The sequence below is a fragment of the Chlorocebus sabaeus genome, chromosome 27 (genome assembly GCF_047675955.1).
Source record: "Chlorocebus sabaeus isolate Y175 chromosome 27, mChlSab1.0.hap1, whole genome shotgun sequence".
Lineage (NCBI taxonomy): Eukaryota > Metazoa > Chordata > Mammalia > Primates > Cercopithecidae > Chlorocebus > Chlorocebus sabaeus.
In genome coordinates, this window is record NC_132930.1 from 46,815,640 (window position 1) to 46,832,813 (window position 17,174).

A 17,174-nucleotide genomic window follows, 5' to 3' on the forward strand; every position below is an offset into this window, starting at 1 on the left:
CCATTCCTTCTGAAACTATTCCAGACAACAGAAAAAGAGGGACTCCTCCCTAACTCATTTTATGAGGCCAGCATCATCCTTATACCAAAACCTGGCAGAGATACAACAAAAAAAGAAAATTTCAGGCCAATATCCTTGATGAACATCAATGCGAAAATCCTCAATAAAATACTGGCAAACCGAATCCAGCAGCACATCAAAAAGCTTATCCACCACAATCAAGTTGGCTTCATCCCTGGGATGCAAGGCTGGTTCAACATACACAATCAGCCAGGTGCAGTGGCTCACGCCTGTAATCCCAGCACTTTGGGAGGCCAAGGCAGGTGGATCATGAGGTCAGGAGATCGAGACCATCTTGGCCAACACAGTGAAACCCCGTCTCTAATAAAAATACAAAAATTAGCTGGGTGTGGTGGCATGCGTCTGTAGTCTCAAGTACTCAGGAGGCTGAGGCTTGAATCAGGAGGCAGAGGTTACAGTGAGCCAAGATTGCACCACTTCACTCCAGCTTGGGTAACAGAGGGAGACTCTGTCTCAGGAAAAAAAAAAAAAAAATCAACAAATAACAAAAACACCATATGCAAATCAATAAACATAATCCATCGTATAAACAGAACGACAAAAACCACATGATTATCTCAACAGATGCAGAAAAAGCCTTCAATAAAATTCAACATCCCCTCATGCTAAAAACTCTCAATAAACTAGGTATTAGCTATTTCTGACAAACCCACAGCCAATATCGTACTGAATGGGCAAAGGCTGGAAGCATTCCCTTTAAAAACTGGCACAGGACACGGATGCCCTCTCTCACCACTCCTATTCAACATAGTATTAGAAGTTCTGGCCAGGGCAATCAGGCAAGAGAAAGAAATAAAGCGTATTCAAATAGGAAAACAGGAAGTCAAATTGTCTCTGTTTGCAGATGACATGATTGTATATTTAGAAAACCCCATCATCTCAGCCCAAAATCTCCTTAAGCTGATAAGCAACTTCAGCAAAGTCTTAGGATACAAAATCAATGTGCAAAAATCACAAGCATTCCTATACACCAATAATTGACAAAGAGCCAAATCATGAGTGAACTCCCATTCACAATTGTTACAAAGAGAATAAAATACCTGGGAATACAACTTACAAGGGATGTGAAGGACCTCTTCAAGGAGAACTACAAACCACTGCTCAAGGAAATAAGAGAACACACAAACAAATAGAAAAACATTCCATGCCCATGGATACGAAGAATCAATATTGTGAAAATGGCCTTACTACCCAAAGTGATTCATAGATTCAATGCTATGCCCATCCAGCTACCACTGACTTTCTTCACAGAATTAGAAAAAACTACTTTAAATTTCATATGGAACCAAAAAACAGCGTGTATGGCCAAGACAATCCTAAGCAAAAAGAACAAAGCTGTAGGCATCACACTACCTGACTTAAAACTATACTACAAGGCTACAGTAACCAAAACAGCATGGTACTGGTACCAAAACAGATATATAGACCAATAGAACAGAACAGAGACCTCAGAAATAACGTCACACCTCTACAACCATCTGATCTTTGACAAACTGGACAAAAACAAGCAATGGGAAAAGGATTCCCTATTAAACAAATGGTGTTAAGAAAACTGGCTAGCCATATGCAGAAAAGTGAAACTGGACACCTTCCTTACATCTTATACAAAAATTAACTCAAGATGGGTTAAACATAAGACCTAAAACCATAAAAACCCTAGATGAAAACCTAGGCAATACCATTCAGGACACAGGCAGGGGCAAAGACTTCATGACTAAAACACCAAAAGCAATGGCAACAAAAGCCTAAATTGACAAATGGGATCTAATTAAACTAAAGAGCTTCTGCACACCAGAAGAAACTATCATCAGAGTGAAAAGGGAACCTACAGAATGGGAGAAAATTTTTGCAATCTATCCATCTGACAAAGGGCTGATATCCAGGATCTACAAGGAACTTAAACAAAGTTACAAGAAAAAAACAACCCCATCAAAAAGCGGGTGAAGGATTAAACAGATGCTTCTCAAAAGAAGACATTTATGTGGCCAACAAACATAGAAATAAAAGCTCATCATCACTAGTCATTAGAGAAATGCAAATCAAAACCACAACGAGATACCATCTCACACCAGTTACAATGGCGATCGTTAAAAAGTCAGGAAACAACAGAAGCTGGAGAGGATGTGGAGAAACAGGAATGCTTTTACACTGTTGGTGGGAGTGTAAATTAGTTCAACCATTGTGGAAGACAGTGTGGTGATTCCTCAAGGATCTAGAACCAGAAATACCATTTGACCCAGCAATCCCGTTATTGGGTATATACCCAAAGGATTATAAACATTCTACTATAAAGACATACGCACACATGTGTGTACTGCACCACTATGCACGATACCAAAGACTTGGAACCAACCCAAATGCCCATCAATGATAGACTGGATAAAGAAAATGTGGCACATACACACCAAGGAATACTATGCAGTCATAAAAAAGGATGAGTTCATGTCCTTTGCAGGGACATGGATGAAGCTAGAAACCATTATTCTTAGCAAACACAGGAACAGAAAACCAAACACCACATGTTCTCACTCAAAAGTGGGAGTTGAACAATGAGAACACATGGACACAGGGAAGGGAACATTACACACCAGGGCCCGCCAGGGGTGTGGGGCTAGGGGAAGGATAGCATTAGGAGAAATACCAAATGTAGATGATGGGTTGATGGGTGCAGCAAACCACCATGGCACGTGTATACCTATGTAACAAACCTGCACGTTCTGTATATGTATCCCAAAACTTAAAATATAATTAATTTAAAAAGAGAGAGAGAAAGACAAATGTCTCTTAAAAATGATATTCAGGGCTGGGCATGGTGGCTCATGCCTGTAATCCCAGCACTTTGGGAGGCCGAGGCAGGTGGATCACAAGTTCAAGATATTGAGACCATCCTGGCCAACATGGTGAAACCCCGTCTCTACTAAAAATACAAAAATGAGCTGGGCGTGGTGGCGCACAGCCTGTAGTCCCAGCTAGTCGGAAGGCTGAGGCAGGAGAATCGCTTGAACCTGGGAGGCAGAAGTTGCAATGAGCCGAGATCGTGCCACTGCACTCCAGCCTGGTGACAGTGAGACTTCATCTCAAAAAGAATAATAATCATATTCATGCTGGCTTTCCCGCTAACTGATCCAAATGAATGAATTCTTTTGTCAGTGTTCTGGTCACTCCATACGGACAGAAACCCCCTGGGAGAAGGACCAATGCCTTCCAGCCTGGAGCTCTGTGGGCTGCCCCTCACTCCTGCTGTCTCCTCTCGCCCCCACCTTCATCACAGCTGTTGGATGGGACCACAGCAGGACATCTTCAGGGTCCGCCCTGTTTTGGCAGAGGGGCCCTGGTGTATCTTAGTACGGCACGCAGACACTTGTGAGTGGCCACCACTAGTCCTCCACATTGTCATTTACACGTCTCCCTCCTAGCCAGGGCCACTCACAAGTGTGCCTAACCTGGCAATTTTTTTTTTTTTTTTTTTTCAAATTGAGATGGGAGTTTCTCTCTTGTTGCCCAGGCTGGAGTGCAACGGCGTGATCTCAACTCACTGCAACCTCCGCCTCCCGGGTTCACACCATTCTCCTGACTCAGCCTCCCGAGTAGCAGCTGGGATTACAGGCATGCGCCACCACACCCGGCTAATTTTGTATTTTTAGTAGAGATGGGGTTTCTCCATGTTTGTCAGGCTGGTCTCGAACTCCTGACCTCAGGTGATCCACCTGCCTCAGTCTCCCAAAGTGCTGGGATTAAAGGCGTGAGCCACCACGCCCGGCCTGCAATTTCTTCCATTCTGGCCTGAGTGACTAGGTTGGAAATGAGTACTGGATAAAGTTCTGGTTTGACTTTGATGCATGTGACTATTCTTTTTTTTTTTTTTTGAGACGGAGTCTGGCTCTGTTGCCCAGGCTGGAGTGCAGTGGCCGGATCTCAGCTCACTGCAAGCCCTGCCTCCTGGGTTTACGCCATTCTCCTGCCTCAGCCTCCCGAGTAGCTGGGAGTACAGGCGCCCGCCACCTTGCCCAGCTAATTTTTTTTGTATTTTAGTAGAGACGGGGTTTCACCATGTTAGCCAGGATGGTCTCGATCTCCTGACCTCGTGATCCGCCCGTCTCGGCCTCCCAAAGTGCTGGGATTACAGGCTTGAGCCACCACGCCCGGCTGCATGTGACTATTCTTATCACCACCCACAGCCAGCACCTGGACTACAGAAAAGTTCCCAGGGCACTTTCACCTTCTGGAGTGGCAGTGCCCAGGACCACAAGCACTTACCTTCAGAGCCCTTCTGCTTCCGCTCCACCTCCCTGCGGTACTCCTCCAGCTCTCGGTCTGTGAGCGTGGTGAATGGGTTGGGGCCCGTGGTGCTCACAATGACGTGGGGCTGGTACTCCTTCTCAATGATTGCCTTGGAGGCCGTCACCAGCTCTCCCTGTGGATGAAAGGCATGTCTGGTCTGCAGGAGCCCAGTCCAGTGGGGACTCTCCCTCCTCCCAGGCAGGCTACAGGCAGGGCGGGGACAGGAGGCTTTCCAGGAGCAGACACCCCTGAGACTGCACTGCCATGGGCCCGAGGCCTAAGCTGAGCTGCAGCCTTCAGTGGTAGATATGGAAACACAGGTCAGTGCCACGATGAACAGACATTAACCGCAGAAGAAATCCTACAGAGCCTTCCAGGTTTCAGAAGCAAAAGCCCAATGCAGACTCACGAGCACAGAGCACCTCAGGGAGGGTGCCCACTACTCCTCTCTGTCGAACAGAAGGGGAAAAGGCCCTTTCCTGTTACTGTTTAAAAGTCAGTAACTTTTCCTCATGACATCAGAAACTGTCACAAGCTACAACAGTCAGCATAAGGCATGCTCAGAGCTTTGCTTATATTCTAAGAGCCCAGGTAAGTTCTGTTCTTTTGACTATGGTTAGTTTATAACTAGTTCCTGGAATTTATCCCAAAACATTCAGAGATAACAAAATGTCCCAAGACACCAGTGTTTAGCTGAGGAATTTGGAAAACTGAACATTTGTACCAAAGAAAAAAAGAAGAAAGCAAAGCGAAGCACAAAGGCGGCTCACAGATCACACCAATCTTAAAGCAGGAGGGAGCCTGAGGCCAACACAGTGGGCCGGGTGGGTGTCAGGGGGCGAGGTCCACTCACAGCCACCTGCCCCAGCACAGTGCTGTGCCCACAGTGCAGCCTGATTGGGCCAGGGGCAGGAAAATGTCCCCCAATTCCCTGGAGCTCTTTTCTCTCTTTTTTTTTTTTTGAGACGGAGTCTCGCACTGTTGCCCAGGCTGGAGTGCAGTGGCACAATCTCGGCTCATGGTAAGCTCTAGCTCCCGGGTTCACATCATTCTCCTGCTTCAGCCTCCCGAGTAGCTGGGACTACAGGCGCCCACCGCCACGCCCAGCTACCCTGGAGCTCACTTCTAAGACAGTTACCCAGCGCTTACACACATGCACATGACTGAATGACAGCTTCCAAAACCAAACAAAAACAGGAGAATCCACAATTCTTTGAATGCCAGGCCTGGTCCTTTAGTGTTCCTCTCAGTGAGGGGTGAACACCAGAGATAAAGAGTGTCCTAACAGGGCTGACTTGGGAAATTCAACTCACCCGGGCCGACCGCTCCTCAAGCAGAGGCGGGGGAGCCTGGACTGACTCGGATGGGCTGAGGGGTTACCAACTAGCATGCTGCATACCCGGTGCTGACTAGTGACACAGAGCCCAGAGCCCCGGGAGGGACAGATGGACTGCTGGAATAGGCAACCTTTGCCCGGGAGCCTGGAGACTCTCGACAGTCAACAGGTCAAGGGGAACCCTCTTCTGAACCAGGTCTGACTCAAGGCCTATTGACTTTTCGTTAAGAAGCTGCCCTACCGGCCGGGCGCGGTGGCTCAAGCCTGTAATCCCAGCACTTAGGGAGGCCGAGACGGGCGGATCACGAGGTCAGGAGATCGAGACCATCCTGGCTAACACGGTGAAACCCCGTCTCTACTAAAAATACAAAAAACTAGCCGGGCGAGGTGGCGGGCGCCTGTAGTCCCAGCTACTCGGGAGGCTGAGGCAGGAGAATGGCGTGAACCCGGGAGGCGGAGCTTGCAGTGAGCTGAGATCCGGCCACTGCACTCCAGCCCGGGCTACAGAGCAAGACTCCGTCTCAAAAAAAAAAAAAAAAAAAAGAAGCTGCCCTACCTCACCAAGACAGGAAACTGAGTCCTGTCTGCCATGTGTTAGCTCTGTGGCCTGAGCCAAGTCTTTCCCTGACCAGAGGCCCGCCTCACTATCTGAAGGAGGACCGGCTGGGCTGTCCACTGCTAAGAGCCCTCACACGATGGCGCCCTAGAGACAGTATCCCAGCAAAGGCAGTTTGGCCGGCTGCACCTGCATCCTGATATCACTGCCAATGAAATGAGAAGGTGACACAAGAGAAATGCTTAAGTTCATTTCAATCAAATGGTTAAAATCAGTAAAGGAATCAAATATCAAGAATCAACTATCAGGCCAGGCACAGTGGCTCACACCTGTAATCCCAGCACTTTGGGAACCTGAGGCGGGTAGATCACCTGAGGTCAGGAGTTCAAGACCACCCTGGCCAACACAGCGAAAACCCGTCTCTACTAAAAATACAAAAAAATTAACCAGGCGTGGTGGTGGGCACCTGTAATCCCAGTTACTGGGGAGTCTGAGGCAAAAGTATCACTTGAACACGGGAGGCAGAGGTTGAGGTGAGCCGAGATTGCGCCACTGCACTCCAACCTGGGCGAGAGAGCAAGACTCCGTCTCAAACAAACAAACAAGAAGAATCGACTATCAGCCAGGCACCACAGCACATGCCTATAATCCCAGCAGTTTGGGAGGCCAAGACAGAAGAATTGCTTGAGCCCAGGAGTTCAAGATCAGCCTGGGTAACATAGTGAGACCTCGTCTCTACAAAAAATTTAAAAATTAGCCAGGTGTGGTGGCATGCACCTGTAGTCCAGCTACTGAGGAGGCTGAGGTAGGAAGATTCCTTTGGCCTGAGAGGTAGAGGCTGCAGTGAGCCATGATTGCACCACTGCACTCCAGGCTGGGCCACAGAGTAAGATGCTGTCTCAAAATAAAAATAAAAATCCACTGGCACAGAGACACCAAAGCCCTTGTTCCCAATTTCGATGCCCCAAAGGACAAGCGGAGCTCTCTCATACTGAGAGAGCTGAAGCCGGAGGCACAGCACAGCAGGTCCCTGCCTCCAGTGGTGGAGAGCGCCCTCCTCCAAAGACCACAGCTAAGGGCCAAGCTGCTGTCAAGACCAGTTATGGGAACAGAGAATCACATTCCTCTGCAAGAAAGGACACAGAGCAATGACTGAGATGCAGAGAAACATACGCCACTCGTGGACAACCCAGGCAGGAAACAGGATGTACCTAGCTTCCCCTCCTGCCACTCCCCTCACCTCCCTGTCACCTGACAAGGCTCTAAGGCAAAACACAGGCCCAGTAACACTTTCCGTACTTGACTGAGGCAGCCTGGGTGGAACAACAGCTCTGCCTGAGGTTGTGCAAACTGCGCTAGCGGCTGACCTCTCTGACCATCAGTTTTTCATCTACAAGCAGGGCCGACTTGCATCTGGACTGGCATTCCCAGTGCTGGACCATGCACAGGTTAGGTGCTCAACACAGGTCAGTGAGAGAATCCGAGGGCTGATCTTACTGCCCCTCTGCATTTCTACCACACAGCATGAAGGGTGGCAGGGAATACAGCCCCCCGTGAGGTGCACATGGGAACACAGAGTCCTTCCCTGGGCTGAACAGCTTGCAGTGTAGACACACATCTTCATCTCTAATCCTTCATTTCACTTAAAATTGAATCCAGAAGGCAGCCAAAATTATCTCAGGTTATGCCGGATGAGGTGGCTCACACCCTAAAATCCCAGCATTTTGGGAGACTGAGTCAGGTGGACTGCTTGAGCTCAGGAGTTTGAGACCAGCCTGGGCAACATGGCCAAACCCAGTCTCTACAAAAAAATACAAAAATTAGCCAGGTGTGGTGATGTGCACCTGTAGTCTCAGCTACTCAGGAGGCTGAGGTGGGAGGAGGGAGGATTGCTTGAGCCTGCGAAGCAGAGGTTGCGGTGAGCCAAGATAGCCCAACCACACTCCAGCCTGGACAACAGAGTGAGACCCTGTCTCAAAAAATACATATATATGTATATGTATTTCAGGTTACATGTTATGACACCCAAAGGAAAGTCAACACAGCCTTCGGCTGGGCTTAGAACTCCTGTTTGAACTCTGACTCACTGTCCCGTCTTCTGTCAGAAGGCAACACTTGCACTGTGTGAATGGCCATTGCCAGTGAGGGAGAAATGGAAGGCAAAGGAAAGTCCTTTCCAGAAAATCCCCAGCTCCCTAAGTCCCAAATACCCGTTCCTCAGGTTCTCAGATGGGAAGTAGGCATCTACGTGCTCGCCGCACTGGGGAGGGGAGTGTGTAGGACACAGTCCTCCTTGCTTGGTCAAGGAAAAATTCAACTTCTTAACATGCAGCGCCATGTTCCAAGAGGAGCAAGACTGTCTGTGCTTTGAGGTTCACATGAAAGGAAGTGGAACAACCGCCCCGTAAAGGACTCCCATGGAGCCCAAAGCACATTCTCACCAAAAAGAGGGTATTTTAGCCAGTGTGGGATAAAGACCAAGGGTGCAAAAGTGAACTTCAGATACAAGAAGGCAGAGAAAACACAAAGCTGGAACAAGGATTTATGTCCAGGGGTCAACCTCTCTTCCTATGGGGTCAGTGTACAGTGGTATTCTCTGCTAATTACACCTGGATGCAGCACTCGCAGCGAGCATGGTGTTCAGAAGGTAGAGACCCTACCTCTGTCGTTCAGGAAACACCCAGGTGACTGTGACACACACCCACATCTGAATATCACTGGGACAGAGCACATAAAGCTGTAACTGGTGGTTGAACACGGCGACCCAGGCTGCTTTCTGGAGAGCCCTAACAAGGTCCTCAGTGCTGCCCTCATGTGGGTTCTACACAGGCCAGCTGGGCTCATGGCCTGCACAGCCCTCACACACCTGAGAAAAAGAATAACTGACAAGACCGCAACAAAGTGCCAAAAGATGAAAAACAAGCAACAGGCAGAGTCATCTTTCTCCCCTGCTATGAGAAGTTCTTCCAAGAATGGCAGCCGGAAGTATGCTCTAAGCACAGGGAAAAACAGGACCTGTGGAATTAATAAGTAAATATGCAAAATAATGTTATTAGCAGGGATTGGACAGGAATACAGAATCTTTGCTACAAACCCGCTTCTATATGGGAACTGGAACACCACTGAAGTGACATGTGCATCTCAATGAAGGTGTGTCAAGTGAAAGAGACAGTTCTGGAAATTTCCTTTGACAAGAATATAAACATGCCTCTCAGCTAAGACTCAACCATGCGGTCAGGCACTTTCTGCCCAGGGCACCAGCTCCTGCACACTAGCAGCCTAATGCTTAGGGAAGGTTTCCTTCTATGAGGGTAGGTTCAGACAGATCTTCCACCTACTGCACATACTAGATACGCAGGCACAGAGGGAAATTACGATGTGGGGTTTCAAACTCTCCTAAGTCTTTCTGCTCTGTGGCATTTAAAAATGTTATTTAGGGTTTATTTTTGAGGTAAATAAATACATTTTATCAACAAGGGCTGACAAAGACTGTCTGAATTCCCATTCCTCTGAAATGACATCTTTCAATGATATGACCTCCAGTGGCTACATTCATGACATTTACAGTCAAAGCTGAACCAGTGAGGGTGGAAGGGCACTCAGGAGTGGCCGCTGCCAACAGCAACAGACTGCCCAGAAGAGCCTGTCTGCAGTCAGCATCGTGGAGAAGGCAAAGTCCCGTGCGGAACTGCGGAAATGCACCACATCGCTCAGACTGGCCATTTCTCAGCAACAACTTCGAATGCTGGAGATCATCATCACACCTCATACCAAATGTTTTAATTAAAGAATTGAGCAGGTAGAACAGAACCTTCTGTACAATCTCACAAACAGTTTAAAGAGCCATTTGAAGCTACTTCAGTAACTAAGACAATGCCTGAAGAGAGGAGACAGGGAGGGGGGAGGGGAAGGGAGCAAGGCGCATAGACAGGTAGTGAGGACAGGGCAGTGAGTACCTTTCTAAAAGAGAGAGATTTAGCGGGACTAAAGGTCTGCTCTGTAAGCTCGAGCCCTTCGATAGTTTCCGTACAGTCAGAGAGAGGTGCATCCTGAAACAGTAAACTGAGTCACCAGAGCACACCAGGCCCAGCCTGTGAAATATCAGCTGAGAGCACAGGATGGAGCTGGCTAAGAGCATGCAGCAGGGACAGCTGTCAACAGTAAATGTGGTGGTGATGATGGCGGGACGTGCAGACACTGAACACGAAACCAGGACCACGGCTGGCCAAATCCAACAATCGTCTACCCCTGCAGAGTCAGGTGTTAAAGCATTAGGTGGCATATTAGTTTTCAGAGATAACTACTTACACAATTATCTTCAATTATCTTCAATGCCACAAGGTAGAGTCATTTTGTAGAAATGTGTGTGAATGTGCACCACATTTACAGGCACCCAGCCCTCTGCAACCCAAGCAGCACTTTGTTGCAGACAGCAATATGTACCAAACAAGAGTCCCTTAAACCCGCCCTCTCCTAGCACCTTACACAGAATGCTGCTGAACCCGGGCCAAATCTAAGCCCCAAAGCTGGTAGTGTATGTGCCACCCTCATATATGCATGCATTACAAGGGGCGGGACCAGACGGGTGGACACAGCCCTCAGCATGCTCGCTCCATCTAGAACTCAAGGAAAAGTGCCTGGACTATTTCTCATCATGAAGGTTTTAACAAAGGTAACTGGTTGCCTAGAATACTTACCTCATAAAGTCACTCTCTCAATTTCAGAATAACTTTGGAGAAGGCGGTCACACAGCCACCACCCACTAATGTCAGAGACACTCTGGGCTCTCACCTGGACGAGGCTCCTGTCCATCACTACACCACACAAAACCTGGGACTGAGGGCCAGCCGTCTTAATGTCCTGTAAATTCTGCTCTCGGATCTGAGGATAGGAAGGAGAGGCACATATCAGCGGTCCTGAGCAGCCATGCTGCCTGGGAGCCATGCTGCTGTGCACTTGGGCCCCAGCCACATGGAAGCTACACTTCAGCTCTCCCCATGCCCTACGCAGGCAGGACGGCCCCATGTGTTCTGAGTGAGCACCATGGCTGCTTAGTGGGGTGTTGGTCTGCAGGGATGGAGGCTATTCCCAGCTCCCCACATCTTTCAGATGCTTGAGCAGGGCACCTATCTCTCACTGTCATTAACTTGGTGTCATTAACACTCTCTGCATGTCCGTTGTCTAGTGATGTGAGCACTGGCAGGGCTCCTGCTCTGATAAACCAAATGCCACTCACAAGTCTTTGAACGAACCCTGAAAATCAGGGACAGGAGTCTGCTCTTGTTAAGAACAGGTTTTGCAGCTTCCAGTTCTGACCTGTGAGCGAACATCAGTTCACGAATCAACAGGGCCCAAACAAAATGTCTGCTGCTCATACTTCACACTGATGGTAGAACAGCAGCAGTGGGAAGAGATGGCTTCAGTTACAACAGTGGCAACAACAGCAGATGTCCTCTGCTAGAAGCAAGCACACCCCCCCCCCCACCAAAGCAGTTGGCATCCCTTCCAATCCCACACCCAAGCCCCCACTGAGTGCCGACGCAGGACACACCTTGTTCCTCATCTCCTGGACCTCTTTTGGGTTAGTGTTCAATGGAACAAACAGGTTAGGGACAGCAGAGGTGGAAGTTCTATGTCCATCCTCTTTAGTCCACTGTAATATCAAGAACAGTTGAAAAGTCAGAATTATGACAACAATAAGTGACACAGCATCCAATCTATCCAGTTTATCTCACATCTGGTCATGCACTGAACATCACAGAGAGGAATGAACCAATGACCACATCTTCTGGGTCACTCAGCAGAGTCGCCATGGGAGCAGGATGCAGCCACATGAAGACCAGTTAATAGTGGAAGTCAAAGTCATGACTGATGGAAAAGGACCATCTGGAAAGCCCAGCTGAATCTGGGTCACAAGGTAGGCTGACGACACAGCTGAGCCCCATAACCCTGGGACCAGCAGGGGAGGCCCCTCAGAGGCCATTGGTTCACCGCTCTGAAAATCATCCAACACCAAAGCCAACTGGAAGCATGAGATGACAGGGTCATGAAAAGCAATGTGATGCTGCCACCCGGGGGTAGGGAGAAGCCTGCACCGTGAGGCAAGAGCGGGCATCACCAAAGTTTTGTGTTAAAATAAATGACAGCATCAGAACGCACTGTCTGCGTAACTATTTCAACCCAAGAAAATTACTGTATGGACACTTACACAGTAGCTACCTGGAAGAAGAGTTTGGTGATGTCGAATATTTTATATAACTTAATATTTTTGAGTGTTACAAAAATATCCCAAACAAACTTGAAGCACTTCATGAGTCCTTAATATTTAAAGGCTGTTTTAGTATCAGTGCATCTCGTCAGCATGCTCAGTCTTCCACTCATAATTTTTTTTTGGATCTCCAATCAAATGTGAGATTTTTCATCAAATTCTAAGGCATGAGTAGGCACTGCACATTAAAACAAGCCCATCTTCGAGAGCAAATGTTATGCCTTTCAGAATACTTTCGAGAGGCAGTAAGATAGCCATAAACCATACAACTTTAAAAAAAGCAACAAAACCGTCAAATGCTGAGCCACTGCGAGGAGTGTGGAATGGGCATGGAGCTGTGGGTACTCACTGATGGTTATCTTCTCAGATAAAAACAACTCCAGCGTTTTATTAAAAATAATTTTCAGTCAAAACATTCAAACAGCAACCTCAGAAACTCGAACACATTTGAAAAAGTAACAACAGTCATTATAAATGAAAAGATACCAACCTGGGAGCACTGCATGGAATCTGTATCCCTCCAGAACAATAAGAAACAAATTTAAATGCGGAGCAAGGCCTCCCCTTGGATGTACACATTGACTAAGAGGCCTAAAGTGACTTCGTTCTTTTGCAAGCTAATGGTAAATAAAGCTCGCGCTGCTGCCTGAACACTTGGGGAAATTCCTCATGACAACTCAGCATTATGCTTCACATCAGCCACAGAAAGGTGTTTTGGGTTTTTTTTTTTAATAAGGCCCACTTCCTTTAACAAGTGAAAGAACTAAAAAATAAACAAATGAAAGAAAAGGGGAAGACAGGAAGGGGGGGAAAGGAGACAAGGAGGGAGGAGAGAAGAGGAGAGACGCACTCCCACGCTCGGAGCCCCACGGCCACACAGGGTCCCTGCCCAGGTGCCATGGCCGCTCAGGAGCACAGAGGCTTCTCACCAACTGCATCAGGAAAACACCAGGACCACCTGGGGAAGATACAACTTTTTTCTTTAAATAAATCTATAAAGTAAAGCACTGTTAGAAGGCGAAAAGAAAGCCCCGCTTTATGTATTTGGTTGCCCAGGTTTTAGGAGCATCGAATCTAACTTCAACTGAACTCCTAATGAACTAGTCATGCATAGATGAGTCTGCTTCAGCCTCTGTCTCCTCCATTCCAGGGGCTTCTGTAAATGGGCCTCTTCTACAGTTTAAAGCAGAGCTGGGGCCGGGCGCGGTGGCTCAAGCCTGTAATCCCAGCACTTTGGGAGGCCGAGACGGGCGGATCACGAGGTCAGGAGATCGAGACCATCCTGGCTAACACGATGAAACCCCGTCTCTACTAAAAAAATACAAAAAACTAGCCGGGCGATGTGGCGGACGCCTGTAGTCCCAGCTACTCGGGAGGCTGAGGCGGGAGAATGGCGTGAACCCGGGAGGCGGAGCTTGCAGTGAGCTGAGATCCGGCCACTGCACTCCAGCCTGGGCGACAGAGCAAGACTCCGTCTCAAAAAAAAAAAAAAATAAAAAATAAAAAAAAAAAATAAAGCAGAGCTGGGTGGACTGTTAGAGGTAGGTTACGGGAGGAGTAAAGACCGATCTTCAGAGGAGGTCTCAGCACCACAACATGGGAGCACCTCTCAGGGCAAACGTAACTGAGCGGCATTACCGCTGAAACGAAGCACCCTTGCAGCGTCTGTCGCTGGTGCCTGCAGATGGCCTGCGCTGCACTTGGGTCATGCCGCACCCAGCAGGAGTCAGAAGATGACTCACTACTATGGCCGTCTACTCACATGCAACAGTCCATGCAGAGGGCAGCTGGGGGTGTGCATTCGGAGGCTTTGGGATAGAAAGCAGGGGAGTAACACTAAGGGCAGGGGACAAGGGTCAGCAGAGAACACGCCAGGGAGTCACGAGGGAAAACTGCTTAAGAAAACACTGAAGACTTAAAGAAGAAACTTTAGTGACTTGAAACCACTAGAGTCCACAACACTAAAATATCAGGTTTAGGACTACAGTGTCTTTTTGTGCATGAAATATTAAGAGTCCCTGAATACAATTTGAATTAAATCAGAAGAGCTCCTATTTGTAGGTTAATACACATACACTATTTTGTATTTCTGCTATATACGGAGATACACGGGAACTACTGCGGAGTCACATTACATCTTAAGCAGTTTCAAGCAGATAGTATTACCCGGATTTGAGTAATGCATTCAGTGGACTTAGGTTCAGACTACAAGAAAGTGAATAAGGAAGGTTCGCTTTACACCTGGGTCAGAAAGGCTGGATTCCCAAAGCCTCCGAAGCCCCAGCTACCCAACTTGCTCTACGTCATCTAACTATGAACAGTAAGGTAGGCACAGACCAAGCAGTTGGTAATACAGCTTGGCACGCAGACACCGGACGAGAGAGACTGCAGCAAGGGTTTCACGTGATCGTGTGTAATGTTCGTCCACACCTTAGTCTTCGACTTGGGACTGCTTCCATTCTGCCCCTCCTCGGAAGCTTCATCGCCCCGGCCAGAGTTCAGCCATCTTGTCTTCTCCCGCTGCTGCTTCTGAAAACTGTGTCTGAGAGGGGAGCAAGTGCCCGAATCACCATCACTAGCAAAGGAGTAACCTGTGACACTAGCAGGAACCTCCACATCGCTGTATTTTTTAGACTTCTCTCTCAGAGCAGGGTATCGATAAGGGTAGCCAGTTCTGTAGCCCTAGGGTCCAAGGAGAGTGAAAGACAGTCAATATTCCAGATCTCAAAACAGGGTTTCACTTTGGAAAATCATGGAAATATCCACAAAAGTTGAACACATGCATACCCTTATGACTCAGCAATTCCACTCCTAATTTTATACCCAACAGAAGCAAACGTGTTCACCAAAACGCCAGGTACTAAAATGTGAAGAGCAACCCTACTCCTCGTAAACCACAGTTGGAAACAACCCGAAAGTCCATCCATATAGGAGATGGATAGTGTACTGTCTTCATAAGATGGCCTAGAGAGACACAATGTGCTCTAAACCAACCACATGGATGACTCTCCTGAAGGCAAAGCTGAGTGAGAGAGACCAATCTGCAAAGAACATAGACCATGTAACTCCATTCATTAAAAGTGCAGAAGATGCAGGCCGGGCGCGGTGGCTCAAGCCTGTAATCCCAGCACTTTGGGAGGCTGAGACGGGCGGATCACGAGGTCAGGAGATTGAGACCATCCTGGCTAACAAGGTGAAACCCCGTCTCTACTTAAAAATAACAAAAAAACAAGCCGGACGAGGTGGCGGGCGCCTGTAGTCCCAGCTACTCGGGAGGCTGAGGCAGGAGAATGGCCTGAACCCGGGAGGCAGAGCTTGCAGTGAGCTGAGATCCGGCCACTGCACTCCAGCCTGGGCGAAAGAGCAAGACTCCATCTCAAAACAAACAAACAAACAAACAAACAAACAAAGTGCAGAAGATGCAAAACAACCTTTGTTTTGGTTGTCCTGGGAGACAGGACAGTTGTCACCCCTGGGATGGGACAAGTGAACTAAAGGAGGTGCTGGGGGTGTTCTGAGGTGCTGCTACCGTTGCTTTTATTGACTGCTGGTTATACAGAGGGTTCAGTTTTTAAAAATTAACAAACTGAACACTTGCGGTAGGTGCACTCTCTTGCTTACATATTTCAGCAAAAAATTAAAGTTGAACACCCAAACAGGGCTTATGTGCTGCCAGCTCCTGTGCAGGTTATATTCATCAACCTACTTAATAGATTTTTACCTCTTAAGTTACAGTTTAAATACTGTGATAATCTTTAGGTAAGTAAGGTAAATAAGTATACTCATGACAACTGGTTCTCAGCAAAATTACTTTACATCTGAATACAACAACATTCAAATTCACCTCCAGCTCTGCCTCATAACCATGTGCTCTGTGGTAAAAGACGGCCCCACTTACTTCACGCCTCTACTGGACCAACTCGTCTGCAGAGTCCTCCCACAGACAGCATCTCTAAGGGCAAGGACGGTGTCCTCTGCATGTCTCCTGGCCAGTGCTTAGCACTTGTTAAGTGTGACAGACAGACTTCATAGTGGCCCCAGGCCCCCAGCTCCTATAATCCCCTCCCACCTTGAGCATGGGTGAGATGTCTGACTTGCTTCTAAGTAGTGGAATTCACAAAAGGTGATGACGGGCTGTATCACAGAAGAGTGTAGCACCTGTCTTATAACAGTCTCTGTCTCCACTGCTGGATCTGAAGAAGCAAAGCTGCCAAGAATGCTTCAGCCCTAAGAAAAGGAATTCTGTCCCCAGTCTAGAAGAGCCTGGATGTGGATCCTCTGAGTCAAGTCTCATGATGAGAACCAGCCCTAGCCAACACCCTGAAGGCAGCCTTTATGAGACCCTAGGTTGAGTTCGCTGTGCCTGGACTCCTGCCCCACAGAAGCTGGGAAATAAATGGCTGCTGCTCAAAGCCGCCAGGTCTATAGTGATTTGTTGCACAGCACAGACAGGTAATACAGGGGATGCCGAAGAGCTGTCTGCCAAACAACCTGACAGATTCGCACCTGAACCAAGTCACTCACAGCATCTTCACAATACATCACAAGAGAATTAGGACTTGGAAGGACTACATGGGGCCAGACATACAAGAAACTTCAGTGGCCTGTGCCCTGCTGGCTGTGCTACTCTAGAAACATACCTCTCAATTCAG

General features: G+C 48.0%; 1 protein-coding gene across 10 annotated transcripts in view; it reads right to left on the bottom strand.

Annotated features, from left to right (window-relative positions):
• Window positions 1-17,174, bottom strand: part of ADD1 (adducin 1) — an 88,083-nt gene that overhangs the window by 10,337 nt on the left and 60,572 nt on the right. For 5 of the 10 annotated variants that reach the window (XM_073012558.1, XM_008018071.3, XM_008018075.3 and 2 more), the window contains 4 exons: window positions 14,860-15,204; window positions 11,806-11,907; window positions 11,046-11,135; window positions 4,339-4,495 (listed from right to left, as the gene is read on the bottom strand). In XM_073012558.1, the coding sequence (XP_072868659.1) occupies window positions 4,339-4,495; window positions 11,046-11,135; window positions 11,806-11,907; window positions 14,860-15,204 (694 nt within the window). Of the gene's footprint in view, window positions 1-4,338; window positions 4,496-10,210; window positions 10,304-11,045; window positions 11,136-11,805; window positions 11,908-14,859; window positions 15,205-17,174 lie in introns of all 10 variants that reach the window. The other 5 variants (XM_008018073.3, XM_008018078.3, XM_037983153.2 and 2 more) reach the window with 2 other exon arrangements.